Here is an 18,612-nt window from a genome sequence, read left to right as displayed (position 1 = left end):
TACAAAACAACTTAACCTAATATGATAAAGTTCATTTTTCATTAGGGATCTTTGCATATACCTTTGTCTAAAAACATCCTGAACGGTTTGTATATATTTTTGACACAAAGTTTTTCTGAGCTGCTTTTATATAAATTGTCTGTTTTTCTGATTTTGAATGCTTTTACTCCACATGCAAAACATTTTATCCCAATACTTTCTGTAAATTTTCAAAATGATCGCCTTTAATCAATCAAAACTACGGTCCTTTTGATAAAAAGATGACCTTTTAATTTGTTTGATTAAAGAAAATGACAGTAGATAGCGCTATTTACCCAACGATTTTTGAGGTATGGAGCGCAGCGGACGCCAGGGCTAGATCTTAGTTGGCCATGGTTTTTGGTAATCCGTTTGACATTTAAGTGGGATTTATAAACTTGCTGTTGACGTTGAAGTTCCCGCTGACGCTGCTTTTAGAGCTGAAAATCGTCATTTATAAAAAAGGAAAAAGGTATCCCCGCCCACCCGCCCTGTCTCGAATCTGATGATTTTTTTTATTCGTCGTGAGCCAAGGGGGCGGAGCTTACCTTCAAATCCTTATTTCTCTACGAGAAATTAAAAACATGTCATTGAATATCGTGTTGTTCAAAGAATACTATGTATATTAGGAAAAAAATAAAGTCAATTAATTCTCAATTGTGATGAATTTTTCATTCGTTGTCAGATCGAGGGGCGTGGTTTAATTGCAAGATCCATATTTGTCTAAAGAATTTACCTACCATTTTAATCATGTTTCAAGTTTCTTGTTCTGAAAAGACGACTACGTATACTAAGAAAAAAGGCAAAATATAAGCCCCGCCCACCCGCCCTATCTCAATTGTAATATATTTTTTTTAATCTTCGAGAGCCAAAGGAGCGGAGTTTAATTGCAAAATCGTTAGAAATCGTAAGAAAAAAATTAAAGCGCCACTCAGACATGCCCTGATCTAAATAGTTTAAGTTTTTAAGAATAAAAAAATCATCACAATTGAGATGGGGTGGGTGGGCGTGGTTATATATTTTGTCTTTTATTCTTAAAATATATAGTATTATTTGAAGAACACGATACTCAAAAACATGTCTATAATTTCTTGTGAAGAAATAAGTATTTTGCAGTTAAGCTCCGCCCCCTTGGTACACGGCGAATAAAAAAAATCATCAGAATTGAGATAGGGCGGGTGGGCGGGCTTATATTTTGCCTTTTTGTTTTAATATGATTGTGTAGACTTCTTTTCCCAACATGAAACTTAAAACATGTTTAAAATGGAAAATTTGTACAAGGAAATATTGATTTTGCAATTAGGCTCCGCCCCATAATCCATATTTACTTGCAAAATTGTATCATTTTAACCATGTTTTAAGTTTATTGTTGTGAAAAATGGCTATGTATGTTAAGAAAAAAAAGGCAAAATAGAAGCCCCGCCCACCCACCCTATCTCAATTCTGATGATTTTTTTTTATTCATCATGAACTAAGGGGGCAGAGCTTAACTGCAAAATCCTTATTTCTCTACAAGAAATAAAAACATGTTTTTTTTTTTAATATCGTTTTGTTCAAAGAATATAAAGTATTATAAAGGGAAAATTAAGGAGTAAGTACTGTAACCAGAAAAATGTCCTCACCCCCCCCCCCCCCCCTCATGGTCTTATTATACCATGGTTCCCTCTACTTCAGGAGATTTTCCTTCAAGTTGGCAGTACTAGCCACAACCGAAATTTGATTGGTTGAAAACCCAACGTCAACGGCAACACTAATTTAGGGACTTTGACGGTCACATAACTGTCAAAGGTGTCAAGCAATGGTAATGTCAACATTATTATTTTCAAATAAATTTCATAGCTTCCTAGATTTTCGAGCCATTTGGACTATACAGTGTACAAAACCTACTAGTATTGTTAGTAAATAGATAGCCGAAAAGTATCCGGTTAAAGATCTGGATAAATATCCAGCTATTAAGGCTATTTTTGAAAATGGCCGGCTATTTAACTACTAACTATAACAAAACCCGTAGGAATATGGGAGAATTTGTAGTGGTACTGTCAGTTACCAAAAATTTACCTATTTATGAAGAAGTTGATACATGAATCTTACACAAATTATCTTAAAGTTTCTGTCATTCCTCTTTTATTCGTGTTATTTTTTTCTTGAATTGTCATAATTTTAAAATTGCATTTTTTGGTTTTTTATTACGTCATATTTTAAACACTATTCAAAATTGTGTCTTAGTTTTTTAATTGTGATATAACCAAATATACTAATTTTAATTTTTACTGTACTAGTGTTTTTGAATTTCTACCAAAAAAATATTTCTTTGTTACTTCCACAAAAGGTGGATTGAAATTTTCATACCTTCGAGATTTTTTTTATTATTGGACATTTTAAAATAATTTAATAATAAAAAAAATCCCATGTTGATAATTTAAAATAATAAAGATATATTTTTTTGTAAATTTAAAAGTATCAGTACCGTTTAAAAACTAGGACAAAATTTTGAATAGTTTTTGAAATATGACGTGATAAAAAAATACAAAAAAGCGGTTTTAATATAATGAAAATTCAAGAAATAATTCGATTTACTATGAAATTTTGGCATATAAAAATCTAAATTTTAACACAAACAGAAGCGGAATGACAAGATAATTTCGGTAAGATTCATGTATCACCTTTTTCAGAAATTTACACTCTGCGAGCTCAGTAGATTCTTTGTTCTCTATTTAGGAAGAAAGATGTGCCGACGCCGAGCACAACGTATCCCAAGTAATGAAAATGCAAGAAGAAATCGACATCCTCCAAGGGGCCTTGCGTGACATCGCTCACGCTCTGATCCAAGACGCCGAAACAAAAGATCCAGAACTGATTCCAACCACTCATGTACATCTCAGTGCTTCCACACCTGTGCCCCAGAAGTATGCTTTCACCCTTTATAAATAAAATTTGAAACCGAGTTAAATGTTTAGATCGCCAAAAAGAGGCTTAGCGCGTAGTATGACTTCCCCAGCAGCTTTTGCTGAGAGCACCATATCTGCAGTACAAGCAGCTCTACATAGGTATCAGTCCATGATACATGAACTACAGGTAAGTACGCCACATTTCTTACCCACAACACATTAAACAATTAAAAATGCGCCTCCAGGTGAAGCTCCAATCAAATAGGGAGCAACTTTTGTTAGTTCGCAAGCAGTTCGATAACTCCGAAGAAAACGTAGCTGGTTTAGAAAACCGGGTTAAAGAACTGGTGGCACAGCTAGATGCTAGTCGCTCACAGTGTTCACAACTCGCCCAAGACAAAGAGTTCCTCCAGAAGTCCCTGGACACTCTAAAAACCGAAAAGATCGCGCTAGACCGTCACCGAGTAGAAATCAACTCCCTAGTGGAGTCGCTCAACGCCGACTACGACAAACTCCAAAAGAACAACAACAAACTGCAGAAGGAGATCGACGGTTTGCAGGACGAGAAGATTTTCCTGCAAACGGAGATCGATCGCCTGAACCAGGAAGCCAGCATTCGAGAGATCAATCTTCGCGGGGAAGAGGAGAGGTGTAGCAGGATCAGGGAGGAATTGTTGAGTACGCGCGAAGATCTACACAAATTGTATTTGTCGCACGACATGCTTGAGCAACAGAAGGCGGAAGCCGAGAACTTGATTAGTAGCTTGGAGAAGTCGAAAGGCGAGTACGAGATGGAGTTGGAGCGGATTCTGGGGGAGAGGAGCAACGTTCACGATTCGTTGATGAAGAAGGAGAATATAGCGGCGAATTTGGAAAGTGATAAGAAGAAGCTTCTGGACGATTTGAAGAAGGTTGTTTGAGGGGGGTTATTTTGTTGGGTGTTAATTGGTTGTTTTAGCTTGAAGACGAAAAGCTGGCTTTGCAAATGCAGTCCAATGATCAGCAAAACGATATTCAGTCTTTGCGGAAGGAGCTGCTCCAGGCGGAGCAACAAAGACTGGATTTGGAGTCCGATAAGGTGTCGCTTTCGGAAAAGTGCAAGTTTTTGGAAATCGACAAAGGAAAGGTAACTGGAAAATTCAAATCCTGTCAATCCAGCGATAAAAAACGGACAACCGTGTATTTTGGTTGAGGGTCACCTTGAAACTAAGGGTACAATTAATTTTTTCATGTGTCCATAACTGAAGTCTGCCAAAAATTTTGTCCATGGCGTTTTTGTGGATAATGTAATAAAATTTTATAAATAATTTTTCCACTTAATATCAATAATAAAAAAAATATGAGTGAAGCGTAAAAAATTATGATAAGAATTTTTAGAGATTGTATTTATAAATAGTAAAAAAATACCACGAAATACCGAAAAATCCCGAAAAAATAATCATAGAATTATTGATAACTGTGCCCAATATTGTAGGGAATAAGGAATCTCAGGAGACGTAACTCTTTTTTTCTGAAAGTAAGAAAATTCAACTAACGGGATCAGTTTTACTCCTACTAAAATCATGTGTTTGGTCCAAATTATTGAAACATGTTTTTGTTTATGTTTTATTTATTAGTTAACACAGATAGTGTGATACTAAAAACTTAACATCAAGTGTTTACCTTGACGTACCTGTTTGTCCATTTGTCATAAAAATGTCAACAATTTGAATTAAACATACGATTTTCGCAGTAGCAAAACTGATACCGTTAGTCAGGATTTTTGATATACCGAGGAAGCAATAAAAACACTGTCAAAGGTAGCTATGGCTTGTTGACAGTTTGTCTTTGATCGTTACATTTACAAATTGACAGTAATGTGAAAAGGCGAAAATTCAAAACTCCATGGCTGCCTTTGATCGTATTTTTTGACTGTTCCTCGGTGAATTTGAATTATGACTATTTGAAAATTATATTTTACTTTTTTTCTGAACACTTTGTATGTTACTATTGAATTTTAATAAAAAGCAAACTTTATTTATCTGTCTGTAAAATATTGCAACACAGATGGTAAAAATAACCCTATTGACCTATTGAATTTTTTTTTATGAATATTAAATTTGCATTATAACAAAAAATTCAAGAAAACAACACGATTTCAAACATAAATTGGTTTTAAAGCCTAAGAAAACGCTAATCCGAGTATGTAAAAATTTACAGATATTCCATGAAAAACGAAATTAACTTCTGGAGTTCAAAATCTATGTTAGTAAAGTTTCAAAAATGCTTGAAAATTGGTCGAAATTTTTATTTTTGTTTTTGAAAAATTTGTGAAAAAATTCCCAAAAAATTTTAATTCCAAAAATCTGGCGTATTTATGTTCCTCGAGTAAGATTTTACAAATTAAATTAATGAAATATTTTGAAAAAGGTCGAAAATTGTCCAAAATTTTCATGGCGGAGAATTGAAAAATTTTGCTTAAAAAAAAATCTGCAATATAGATGTCGAGGCGCTGATTCTAAAATGTAGAGTCTATATAGACCCGGGGAAAAATTTTACAAATATTCCGCTTGAGAATATTTTTTTTAATATCCAAAAATCGCAATATTTCGATGGACGATTCTGAAAAAAATTGCAACAATTTTGAAGAACTTTTATTTTTGAAAAGTTTGCCAAAAAATACTAAAAAATCAGGGATATAGCTTTCGACATGCTGATCCCAAAAATATATTTTTTATTGTCACGGGAAAAAAATATTTGGTTTTAAAATCATTTTTTTAAATCGCAAAAAATTGCAATATTGGAATGGGCGATTCTGGAAAAAAGGTAGGACTTACCAAAAAAATGAGACCGGAGACAACTTCTAGAGGTTGAAATATATAAGAAAATGTCTTTAGTTAAGTTTCAAAAAAGGTCGAAAATTAGCCAAAATTTTCATGGGTCGGAGACTTAAAAATTGTAAAATATAGCATGGTTATTGTTCCGGGGAAACATTTTAGAAATATTCGGTTTGATAATAAATTTCTATAGGTTGAAATCTATAAGAAAATTTCTTGAGTTAATATTCGAAAAAGGTAAAAATTCGCCAACATTTTGAAAAATTTTGGTTTTCAAAAAGTTGTCAAACTCTTAAAAAATTCAGGGATGTATATATCGACGTGCCGATTCCAAAAATATAGAATGTTTAGATCCCGGGGCAAGGTTTTAAAAATATTGTTTGAAAATGAATTTTTTCAAAAACCCGAAAAACTGCAATAATTGAATGGGCGATTCTGAAAAAAAAAGTAAGAGTTATCCAAGAAGTGAGACTGAAACTAACTTCTGGAGGTCGAAATTATAAGAAAATATCTTTGGCTAAGTTTTGAAAATGGTCGAAAACTGGCCGAAATTTTCAATGAAAAATTTTGTTTTTAAAAAAGTTACCGAAAAATTCTGGGATGTAGATTTCAAGGCGCTGATTCCAAACTATAGAGTGTTTATAGATTCGAGGAAAGATTTTAGAAATATTCGGTGTGAAATTTTTTTTTTTTTTTTTTTCAAAAATTGCAATATTTCAATGGGCGACTCTGGAAAAATTATAGGAATCATGGAAAAAAATGAGGCCGAAACCAACTTCTGAAAAGTCGAAATCTACAAGAAAATTTTTTAGTTAATTTTCGAAAAAGATAAAAAATTGGCCAAAATTTTAAGAAACTTACTTCTGAAAAATTTGCCAAAAAAATTACTAAAAAATCAGGGATATAGCAAAGACATGCTGATCCCAAAAATCTAGTTTTTAATATCACGGGACAAGATTTCAAAAATATTTAGTTTGAAAATCTTTTTTTTTTTTTAATGGGCGACTCTGGAAAAATGGTAGGAGTTTTCGAGAAAATGAGGCCAGAGACAACTTCTAGAGGTTGAAATATATAAGAAAATGTCTTTAGTTAAGTTTCGAAAAAGGTCAAAAATTAGTCAAAATTTTCATGGGGTGGGGACTCAAAAATTCTAAAATATAGCGTGGTTATTGTTCCTGGGAAAGATTTTAGAAATATTCGGCTTGAGAATCAACTTCTGTAGGTCGAAAACTTAAGAAAATTTCTTCAGTTAATTTTCGAAAATGGTCAAAAATTAGCCGAAATTTTCATTGAAAAATTGTGCTTTTGAAAAAGTTATCGAAAAATTCTGAGATATAGATGTCGAGGCGCTGATTCTAAAGTAGAGTATTTATTATACACCCAGGGAAAGATTTTAGAAATATACGGTGTGAGAGTCTTTTTTTTATTTTCAAAAATTGCAATTTTTTAATGGGCGATTCTGGAAAAATTATAGATATCATCGAAAAAATGAGGCCGAAACCAACTTCTGAAAAGTCGAAATTTATAAGAAAATGTCTGTAGTTAATTTTTTGGAAAGAGATCAAAAATTGGCCAAAATTTTGAAAAACTTACTTTTGAAAAATTTTACAAAAAATTCACTAAAAAATCAGAGAAGTAGCTTTCAACATCCTGATCCCAAAAACGTAGTTTTAATTGTCTCGGTGTAAGATTTCAAAAATATTTGTTTTGAAAATCTTTTTTTTTTTTTTAAATTACAAAAAATTGGAATATTTGAATGGGCGATTCTGAAAAAATGGTAGGAATTATCGAAAAAATGAGGCCGGAGACGATTTCTAGAAGTTGAAATCTATAAGAGAATGTCGTTGGTTAAGTTTCAAAAAAGGGCGAAAATGACTCAAAAATTTTGTTTTTGGAAAATTTGCGAAAAATTCGGGGATATAGATTTCGAGGCCCTGAGTCTAAAATATACAGTGTTTGTAGTCCCGAGGAAAGATTTTAGAAATATTCGGTGTGAGAATCTTTTTTCTTTATTTTCAAAAATTGCAATTTTTCAATGGGCGATTCTGGAAAAATTATAGGTATCATCGAAAAAATGAGGCCGAAACTAACTTCTGAAAAGTCGAAATTTATAAGAAAATTTCTTTAGTTAATTTTCGAAAGAGATCAAAAATTGGCCAAAATTTTGAAATACGTACTTTTGAAAAATTTGACACAAAATTACTAAAAATCAGGGAATTAGCTTTTCGACATCCTGATCCTAAAAATATTATATTTTTAATTGCTTCGGGACAAGATTTAAAAAATATTTGGTTTGATTTTTTTTTTTTTTTAAATTACAAAAAATTGCAATATTTGAATGGACGATTCTGAAAAAATGGTAGGAGCTATCGAAAAAATGAGTCCACAGACGAGTTCTAGAAGTTGAAATATATAAGAAAATGTCTTTAGTTAAGTGCCAAAAAAGGTCGAAAATTAGTTAAAATTTTTATGGGGAAGGGACTCAAAAATTTTGTTTTTGAAAAATTTGCGAAAAAATTCGGGTATATAGATTTCAAGGCACTGATTCTAAAATATAGCGTGGTTATTGTTCCAGGGAAAGATTTGAGAATGAACTTCTGTAGGTCGAAATGTATAGGAAAATTTCTTCAGTTAATTTTCGAAAAAAGTCAAAAATTGAAAATTTTTTCTTTTCAAATTCTGAAGAAATTCAGCGATGTAGATTTCGACGTGCCGATTCCAAAAATATAGCGTATTTATGACCTCGGAACAAAATTTTAGAAATATTTGTTTGAAATTTTTTTTTTATGTAAAAAATGTATTGCAAAAATGGTAATAGTTATCGAAAACATGAGGCTGAAGCCAACCCTTAGAGACCGAAATTTATAACAAAATGTCTTCAGTTAAGTTCTGAAAAAGGTCGAAAATTTGCCAAAATTTTGAAAAATTGCTTTTCAAAAATCGTCAAAAAATTCCTAAAAAATTGGGGAATATATATTTCGACGTGCTGATTCGAAAAATAAGCGGGTTTGTGGTCCTTAGGCAAGATTTTAGAAATACTCGGTTTGAATATCATTTCTTTTTTATAAATAATAAAAAACATGCACTATTTTAGTGGGCGATTCTAGAAAAGTTATAGTCGAAATTTAAAACAAAATTTATTTAGTTAATTTTAGAAAAAAGTCTAAAGTGGCCAAAATTTTTAAAAATGTTGCTTTTATAAAAATTACCAATAAATTCCTAAAAAATTCGGAGGTATAGAATTAAACATGCTGATTCCTGATTCCAAAAATGTAGCGTATTTATGGTCTCGGGGCAAAATTTTAGAAATATTTGTTTTGAAAAACTTTTTTTATTAAAAAAAAAAGTAATGCAAATATGGTAGGAGTTATCGAAAAAAATAAGGCCGAAACCAACCCCTGGAGATTGAAATTTAGAAGAAAATATCTTGAATTAAGTTTTGAAAAAGGTTGAAAATTTGCCAAAATTTTGAAAAATTGCATTTCAAAAATTGTCAAAAAAAATCGGGAATATAAGTACATTTCGACGTGCTGATTCAAAAAATAAGCAGGTTTGTGGTCCTGGGGCAAGATTTTAGAAATATTCGGTTTGGAAATCATTTTTCTTTATGAATAAAAAAAAACTGTAGTATTTCAGAGGGCGATTCTAGAAGTCATACGAGGCATTGAAAAAAATCATGCCGAATCCGACTTCTGGAGGTCGAAATCTAAAAGAAAATTTATTTAGTGGATTTTCGAAAAAGGTCAAAATTTGGCCGAAATTTTGAAAAATTTTGCTTTTCTGAAAGTTACCAATATATTCTTTAAAAAATCAGGTATAGAATTAAACGTGCTGATTCCTGATTCCAAAAATATAGCGTATGTATGGTCTCGGGGGAAAATATTTGAAATAATTTGTTTGAAAATGGTTTTTTTATATAAAAAAAATGCAATGCAAAAATGGTAGGAGTTATCGAAAAAAACGAGGCTGAAACCAACCCCTGGAGATCGAAAACTATAAGAGAATGTCTTGAGTTAAATTCTGAAAAAAGTCGAAAATTTGCCAAAATTTTGAAAAATTGCTTTTCAAAAATTATCATAAATTCCTAAAAAATTCGGGAATATATATTTCGACGTGCTGATTCGAAAAATGTAGCGGGTTTGTAATCCTGGGGCAAGATTTTAGAAATATTCGGTTTGAAAATCTTTTTTTTTCTAAGTAAAAAAAATGCATACAGCAGTTATCGAAAAAAAGAGAACCAGAATAAGCTTAACATTATACATATTCAATATCTATAGATTACCTTAGAATAAAGATGAAAATTTCACAAACTTCAAGATTAGAGGTAATTTGAAAGCTATATGTATGTACATATTCGAAAATGTTGAAACTTTTATTATTACAACATTCCCATAATCCAAAAAAAAACACTTTCTGAACTTTCCCGTATTAAAAAATATGTATGTGAAACTTAAAAAATAGTTCATTGTTGTAGTTTTTCTTAATTTTTTTATTAATGGTTTATTATTATTATTATTAATTGCAAAAATTCCCAAAATTTTTGTCAGAGTCAAGAAGGCCAGTTCCGAATACTCATTTTTAGACTCACACTTGGTCCCTTTACAGAACCTAAAAAAAAATCTGTGTACCCAAAATCCCGAACCGACTGTACTAAACCCACAATTTCCAGATCGAAATGGAACTCAACCAAGTAACGCGAGAAAGAAACGACCTCAGCAACCAGTTGACCGTTCTGGGGCGCAAAAGAGACGCCCTAAACGACGAACTAATCAGAACCCGCCAGAAACTAGAACAAGCCAACGAAACCAACGCCCGCGTTAACAGAAACCTAGAAGACCTGGTGAAAGAATGCGAAGAAAAACAATGCGCTTTGGACGCCTTGGACAAAGACATGCAGCGCCTCCAGGAACAACTCGCCGCAGTGCGTTCCGAGAAAGAAGCTTTGGAAGCTGTGCTTTTCGACACACAGACGAACCTGGAAGCTTCAGAAGCCAAGAAATTCCAGCTGGAGAGCGAACAACAAGAACTTTTGGTTAAACAAGAGCAACTCAAGGCGCAAATTGCTCGCCTGACTAAAGATCTAGAAAGGTCGGAGAAGAGGTGCATTGAGGTTAAAAATAGTTTGCTGCAACAGAGTGGCAACAAGGAGATGGAATTTAAACAAACTATAGAGAAATTGAAGTCACAAAATGAAGACAATATCAAGAAATTGACAGAAGAAAGGGAAAAAATTAGGACGACATTGGAGAAGCGTCTGCAGCAGTCTTTACAGCAATTGACGCATGAAAAAGATGCCGAGATTCAGCAGTTGATCGACAGGATTGAGTCGCTGCAAAACCACATCGACAACATGGTGCAACAGCACGAAGAGCTGATGTTGAGGGCCGAAAACGATAAACAGAAAGCGCTCTTGATCGGTAAAACAGTAGACAACGTCTTGTTTGGTTCTTGATCTTTTCTGTTTCTAGATGATTTATTTTGCTTTTATTATTTACTGATGCAACTGAAACAGTTATACGTAAGTCAAGTGTGTGTGAAAGTCGCCAACGTAGAAACTAAAATTTCTGCTGCTTTAAACGTTAATAAGTACGTCAATACTTGTTGTAGTATAACTCTTTCACTCTCAGAAACCAGTCAGAGGCATTTGATTTAAAACGTCACACAATATAAATGAGTTCGGTTAATCGTTGATGAAAACTGCGAAAAGTGAGGGACTTAAACTTGGTCATTAATTAAATGCCATTTTGATTCGGTTTGCGCTTTTTTTTACTTCCTGAGCGAAAGCTACTAGCCACTTCCATGTTTTCTCGAGTTTCATGACCTCTAGAGGACGAAAAAAGTGGACTTCCGTTTCCGTCTGTTTGTCTATCTGTCTATATCCATTTTTATTAGACACGTAATCTCCTCTCTCTTAAAATTCGTAAAATCAAATCTTATAATTTTTCGAAAAATCTGTTTTTTTTTTCATTTCATAATTTTCCGTTTTTTCAATTTTTGGATTTCCCGTCTTCCAAATTTTTCATTTTTTGGTTTCTTTAATTTTTCGATTCGCAAATCTTTGCAATTTTTCATTTTTTAATTTTCCCAATTTTTTAAATTTTATTTTCTCGATTTTATATCAGTTTTTCGTTTTTTCATGTCCTTATTTTTTCAACGCTTCTGCATGGATTTTATAATTTTTCGTTTATTCAATTTTTCTAATTTTCAATCTGTTTTATAAAATCCCCGATTATCAAATTTTTTAATTTTTCAATTTTGCAATTTTTGGATTCCCAGTTGTCCGACTTTCCGATTTCTTTAATTTTCAAAATTTTTGTTTTACAATATATATATTTCGTTTTCTCGATTTTGCACTTTTTTGATGTGAAAGTTTCTCAGTTTTTAATCTTTCGATTTTTCATTTTTTCAGTGTTTGAAGTTCTTGATTGCCAATTTTGAGATTTTTCAAATTTTTCATTTTATAATACTTTTTCGTTTTTTCATTTTTGGTTTTTCAGTTTCATAATTTCGCAATTTTTTCATTTTTTTTTTTTATTTGAAAAGTTGAAAAATCAAAAAACTCAAAAATTGTAAAAAACTTAAATCGAAAAATGACAAAATGTAAAATCGAAAAAGTGAAAAATCGGAAAATTGGAAATCAAAGATGAGGAAACGAAAAATGGAAACAATGAGATACTAAAAATCGAGAAACCTTGACATTACGTACATATCTTTGACTTAAAATTGGTAAAATCAAATCTTATAATTTTTAGAAAAATCTGTTTTTTATATCACAATTTTTCTTTTTTTTCGTTTTCTTTAATTATGCAATTTTTCCATTTTTCAACGTTTCGGTTTCATAATTTTTCGTTTTTTCAATTTTTGGATATCTCGTCTTCCAAATTTTTCATTTTTTCGTTTCTTTAATTTTTCGATTTACAAATCTAATCAATTTTTCAATTTTTCATTTTTTAATTTTTCAAGTTCTTTATTTTTATTTTTCATTTTCCCAATTTTTTAATTTTTATTTTCTCGATTTTATATCAATTTTTCGTTTTTTCATGTCCTTTATTTTTTCAATGCTTATTCATCGATTTTATAATTTTTCGTTTATTCAATTTTCCAATTTTTGGATTCTCGATTTTGCACTTTTTTGATTTGAAAGTTTCTCAATTTTTAATCTTTCGATTTTTCATTTCTTCAATGATTCAAGTTTTTGATTGCCAATTTTTAGATTTTTCAAATTTTTCATTTTATACTTTTTCGTTTTTTCATTTTCGGTTTTTCAATTTTACAATTTCGATTTTTCCATTTTTTTTATTTGAAAAGTGCAAAAATGAAAAATTGTATAACCGAAAAAGTGAAAAATTGGAAAATTGCAAATCAAAGATGAGGAAACGAAAAATTGAAACATTGAGATACTAAAAATCGAGAAACCTTGACGTTACGTTTATCGTTTATTTTTACTTTAAAATTCATTTTTTTATTTTCTTTAATTTTTCAATTTTTCCATTTTCAATTTTTCGGTTTCATAATTTTTCGTTTTTTCAATTTTTGGATTTCTTCCAAATTTTTGATTTTTTCGTTTCTTCAATTTTTCGATTTGCAAATCTCCAATTTTACAATTTTTCATTTTTTCAATTTTTTTTTATTTTTTAATTTCTATCACAGTTTTTCGTTTTATCATTTCCTTTATTTTTTTAATGCTTCTTCAAAGATTTTATAATTTTTCGTTTATTCAATTTTGAAATTTTTCAATTTTGCAATTTTTGGATTCCCATTTCTTTGATTTTCAAAATTTCTATTTTACAATATATATTTCGTTTTCTCGATTTTACACTTTTTCGATTTGCAAGTTTCTCAATTTTTAATGTTTCAATTTTTCATTTTATACTTTTTTCATTTTTTCATTTTTGATTTTGAATTTTACAATTTTGCAATTTTTCCATTCTTTTTATTCGAAAAGTTGAAAAAACGAAAAACTCAAAAATCGGACATAACTTAAATCGAAAACGTGCAAAAATGAAAAATTGCAATTCAAAGAACTGAGGAAACGAAAAATTGAAAAACTTAAAAATCGAAAAAAAATGAAAAAGTTTTAAAATCCGATAATTGGAAAATGGGAAAATTTTAAAATCATATAATTGAAAAAGTCAAAAATTGAATAAACGAAAAATTGAAAAATCAAGAAACTGATAAATCTAAATTTAAAAAAAACGACATATTAAAAAATCTATGATTTGAAATATCGAAAAATTTAAAAATCCAAAAATTTAAAATTTTTACATGGAAAAAAAGATTATAAAATCAGACCATTGAAAAACTGAAATTTTGAAAAAATAACAAAAAAAACGAAACGAAAAACTGCAAATCGAAAAATTGAAAACATGTAAAATTGAGAAATTGAAAAACTGAATAATTAAAAAATGAAAACTCGTGAAATTGCAAATCAGAAAATTGCAAAATCTAAAAACTGAAATATTCAAAATTGGGAAAAATTAAAATTCGAAAAATGAAAGAAATGAAAAATTGAAAAATCAAGAAATTAAAAAATCTAAGAGCTGAAAAATCCAAAAATTTAAAATTTCGCATTGAAAAAAGAAAAATTATAAAAACACAACATTGAAAAAACTAAAAATTGAAAAAACGAAAAACTGCAAATCGAAAAATTGAAGACACGAAAAATTGCAAATCAGAAAATTGCAAAATCTAAAATTTCAAATATCCAAAAATAGGGAAAAATTAAAAAATTAAAAATCGAAAAATTGAAAAATCCAAAAATGCTAAAATCCTAAAAGTAAAAATTTTCAAAATTATAATTAGTATTAGATACATATTTAAATGGAAAACTGGAACCCTGCAAATCAAAAATGGAAGAAATGAAAGATTGAAAAATCGAGAAATTAAAAAATCTAAAACTTGAAAAATCGAAAAATTAAAAAATTTCACATTGAAGAAAAGAAAAATTATAAAAACCTAACATTGAAAAAATAACAAAAAAAAACGAAACTAAAAACTGCAAATCGAAAAATTGAAAAATCAAAAAATGAAAACCCGTGAAATTGCAAATCAAAAAATTGCAAAATCTAAAATTTGAAACATCCAAAAATGTGGAAAAATTAAAAAATTAAAAATCGAAAAATTATAATTATTGTCAGATACATATTTAAATTGAAAACTGGAAATACCGAAAATCAAAAATGAAAGAAACGAAAGATTGAAAAATCAAAAATTAAAAAATCGAAAGCTTGAAAAATCGAAAAATTTTAAAATTTCACATTGAAGGAAAGAAAAATTATAAAAACAGAACATTGAAAAACCGAAAAATTGAAAAAATAAAGAAAAAATACCGTGGCTAAAAATTGCTTTGAAGAAATGAAAAATTGAAAAATCTAACAATCAAAATATCAAAAACTGAAGACTGGTGAAATTGCAAATCGAACAGCTGCAAAATCTAAAAATTGAAACATCCAAAAGTTGGAAAATCGAAAAACTGAAAAATTTTAAAATGAAAACTCGAAGTTGTAAAATTGAAGAAATAAAATAAATAAAAACTGTAAAAGTGCAAATCGAAAAATTGAAAAAAGATAAGACAGATAGAATTTATTGCACAAAAATACAAAAGGTTAGCTGACAATGCATACTGATAAAAACTTTATTAACCCAGAATAAACCAAATGAAATCATAGAAAAAAATTCAAGTTAACACAAACCAAAAAAACAAATTTAATTTATTAAAAAGAATTGAAGAAACGAAAAACTGAAAAAATTAAAATTGGAAAAATAAAGAAACTAAAAAACAGACATGAAAAATTCCAAGTCTGAAATTTTAAGAAATGAAAAATTAAAGAAAGAATCGAAAAATTCAAAAATAAAAAAATTGAAAACTCGAGAAACTCAATACGAAATATTGTAAAATCTAAAAATTGAAAGTTATTGTGAATAAAAGAATAGGAACATTGTGGAATATAGTTTGGAGATAAATATACAGAGTGAGACACCAAACGTGCTGTCCTCGATATCTCATTAATCATTATTAGAGATAGAAAAAAGTCAAAGAAGGTTCTACGATTTTTTGAGGACTATACTCTGAAATTATTTTTAACTATACAGAGTCAATATCTAACCCTAGGTTTTTTTTACATATTCTTATTAGCCTAAGTTATAATGACAATCTATTTTTGAAATTTGGATGGGACATTGCCACATTATTCCAATTTTCTTGACATTTTTTGGCATTGGAAGAGTTCACAAAAAAATCGCAATTTTTTAAACGTATGTTACAAAATTTTGTAGAGGGATCGACAAGACTAAAATAAAAAATTAAAGAATCGAAAAATTGGAAAGTTGGAAAATTGAAAAACTGAAAAAAATTAAACGTTAAAGAGCCACTCGAAAAACTGAAGAAACAAAAAAATGAAAAATTAAAGAATTGAAAAATTCAAGTCAAAAAGATTGTGCGAGTGTTATTTACGTACTTTACAAAGAAACAATTTTTATATTTTTTTAAAGAAGCGGGTTTGTTGGTCTGCACTTCCGGGGTGAGGGAAGTTCTATCGCAATAACATTCCACCAATTTTTTGGACTGCGTCCAGTTTTTGCGTGGTTTTACCGATGCGCTTCGATTTGTCCTCCGAGGTCGCATTGAAACGTAGCACTTTCACTGTTTGTGTTTCCATGCGCTAAAATGCAAATTTAATTCAGAAACGCGGTTTTGGCGATTTGCGCTAAGCGTTTGAATAAATGGCCACGGGCCAATTAAGTTATATTTTCCTTTTATCACGTTGTCGTCGCTCGGAACTCGTTATTTAAATGAGCGACACTAGAAATCCGAATAAGCCGCTCGCATTCGCATTTTCGGCATTTTTACGAACGTCGTTTGCGAATTTGAAATACCTCTCGGCTCCCGTTCGATCGATTTCGATCGGAGTGAAACTTATTTTTAAAGAATAGTCTAAATCACGTGCTGATTTCATTGATTAAAATAGCACCATTAGCATGATATCATCCTGTCGTTTTGGGAAATGACTTGTTTCTAAAATTACCGTCGCATAAATAATACATTTTTATCATTTCGAACTGGTACATATTTACTCGCCAGATCCTCGTTAAAAATTGACAAAGAAAATGTTAAATTAAATCCACAAACATCGCCGGTATTTAAACAAATGTTGTTTGCACGAAAGCGCATCATGATCAACAAGCGTTGCAAGATCGCCTGGAGGATGCGCGAAGGGAGCTGAACAATGAAAGAGAGGCATTAGAGAGGTTGAAAAGGGAGGCGAATGGTCGCTTCGAGAAGGACCGCTCGAACATCAACCAGTTGAAGGAAGAACTAGGCAAGTACAGGACGAGGTTGGAGGAGAGCAGGACGCGTGCCGAGGAGGAGAAGGTGAAGTTGGACCAGAGGATCGAAGAGATCAAAGTGGAAAGAGACGGACTGCAGACGGAAGTCGAGAACTTGAAAGTTCAACTACATCTGAGCGAAGACAAGAGTGAAAGTATCAACAACCAACTCCACGAAACGATCAGGAAGCTCAAAGAAGGTATTGACTGAGTGTTTGAATAGTGCTTGAATGGAATGTGAACGTGTCGTTTTAGCTGAGAATAACTCGGAGAGTCTCAGGAAGGAAATCACCGATATTAGGAGACTCCTGGCGGATAGCAACTTCGAAAAAGAGAAGTATCACAACACGAATAAGGAGCTGAGAGACCACGTAAAGAAAATCGAGGGAGAAAAAAGAGAGCAGAGTAGACAGCTGGAAGAAACGTTCCAGAAGATTACGAGTAAGCAGAATCGGGTATTGCTAAATATTTTACTAAACCGGTGTGTTGTAGATCTAGAAGATATCAAACTTTCCATCGAGAATGAGAAGAACAGGCTCCAGAACCAGATAAGAGACTTGGAGAAGGAGCAGTTGCAGTCGGAACATAAGGCGCAGTCCATCTACGAAGAGCTCCAGAGATCTCAAGCGGCCGGCACCCAGCAGCAAGCCGAAGAGAAGGAGTTACAAGCCCGACTTCTAAATGAAGTGGAAGAGCGAGAACGCGCCCATCAGGAAGTCCACCAACTTAAGAAACAAGTGTGTACTAGTTATTCCTTACTCTTATGTTTTTAAATAGGTCTACCTTTTCCATCTGTCTGTCTGTCTATCTGTCTGGATTTATATTAGACCGATAATCTTCGAAAGTACTGGTCCGATTGTTGTCAAATTTTGTATGTATGTTAGGAATATCATGTAGATGATAAAACGTAATCAAAATTTGGCTAATCACTCCCACCAACAATTTGATGACCTTCGCTCATTATATTGCATAATTAATATTAACCGATTTGTGTGAAATAATATAGGTACTTCTGTACTTGTGGGGTACTCCTGTAGTTGTGTTTTGCGAATCTTATCTTAATTTTGTTTATTATTACTATATTTGTTTGTTGTTTAATACGTTACACTGACGTAGCTCAATGGTGGAATTTCTGCTTCACACATCCAGGGTCGACGTCTGTCTGCCGTCTGTCCGGATTTTTAATAGATAGATAATCTCCGAAACTACTGAGCCTATTGTTGTCAAATTTTGCCTACTCATCCCCACCAATAATGTGATGACGTCACCTCAAAATTGCACGTAGTAAATGGGTTTTAAATTGTATAAATTAACATAGTCCTACACATGTAGTTTATGACGCTATGCAGTTTTTACCCGAAACGTCCGGATTTTTGGAAAAAAATTAAATTATAAAACAACATTTTGCAATTTAATCTTGAATCCGCAAAACCGAATGCTTTGACTGCATTTGTTAGATTAACTTATAGGGGGTGTCTCAAAAAAATTCATGATTGAGTTAATTTATTTAAATATTACATTTTTCGATTTTTCTATTTCTCGACCGCTCGATGTTTAAAATTTTT

General features: G+C 31.1%; 1 protein-coding gene across 5 annotated transcripts in view; it reads left to right on the top strand.

The window, feature by feature from the left end:
* Positions 1-18,612, top strand: part of LOC135127240 (rootletin) — a 92,695-nt gene that overhangs the window by 54,337 nt on the left and 19,746 nt on the right. For all 5 annotated transcript variants that reach the window (XM_064053659.1, XM_064053658.1, XM_064053657.1 and 2 more), the window contains 8 exons: positions 2,737-2,924; positions 2,976-3,093; positions 3,152-3,817; positions 3,865-4,032; positions 10,392-11,139; positions 16,888-17,247; positions 17,303-17,488; positions 17,540-17,784. In XM_064053659.1, coding sequence (XP_063909729.1) covers positions 2,737-2,924; positions 2,976-3,093; positions 3,152-3,817; positions 3,865-4,032; positions 10,392-11,139; positions 16,888-17,247; positions 17,303-17,488; positions 17,540-17,784 — 2,679 coding nt within the window. The remainder of the gene's footprint in view (positions 1-2,736; positions 2,925-2,975; positions 3,094-3,151; positions 3,818-3,864; positions 4,033-10,391; positions 11,140-16,887; positions 17,248-17,302; positions 17,489-17,539; positions 17,785-18,612) is intronic.

This window comes from Zophobas morio, unplaced genomic scaffold (genome assembly GCF_036711695.1).
Source record: "Zophobas morio isolate AGI-343-1 ecotype UQ-CSIRO unplaced genomic scaffold, CSIRO_AGI_Zmor_V1 ptg000011l, whole genome shotgun sequence".
Lineage (NCBI taxonomy): Eukaryota > Metazoa > Arthropoda > Insecta > Coleoptera > Tenebrionidae > Zophobas > Zophobas morio.
Note: the sequence above shows the minus strand (reverse complement) of the source record. Positions and strands in the feature narration are given on the sequence as shown.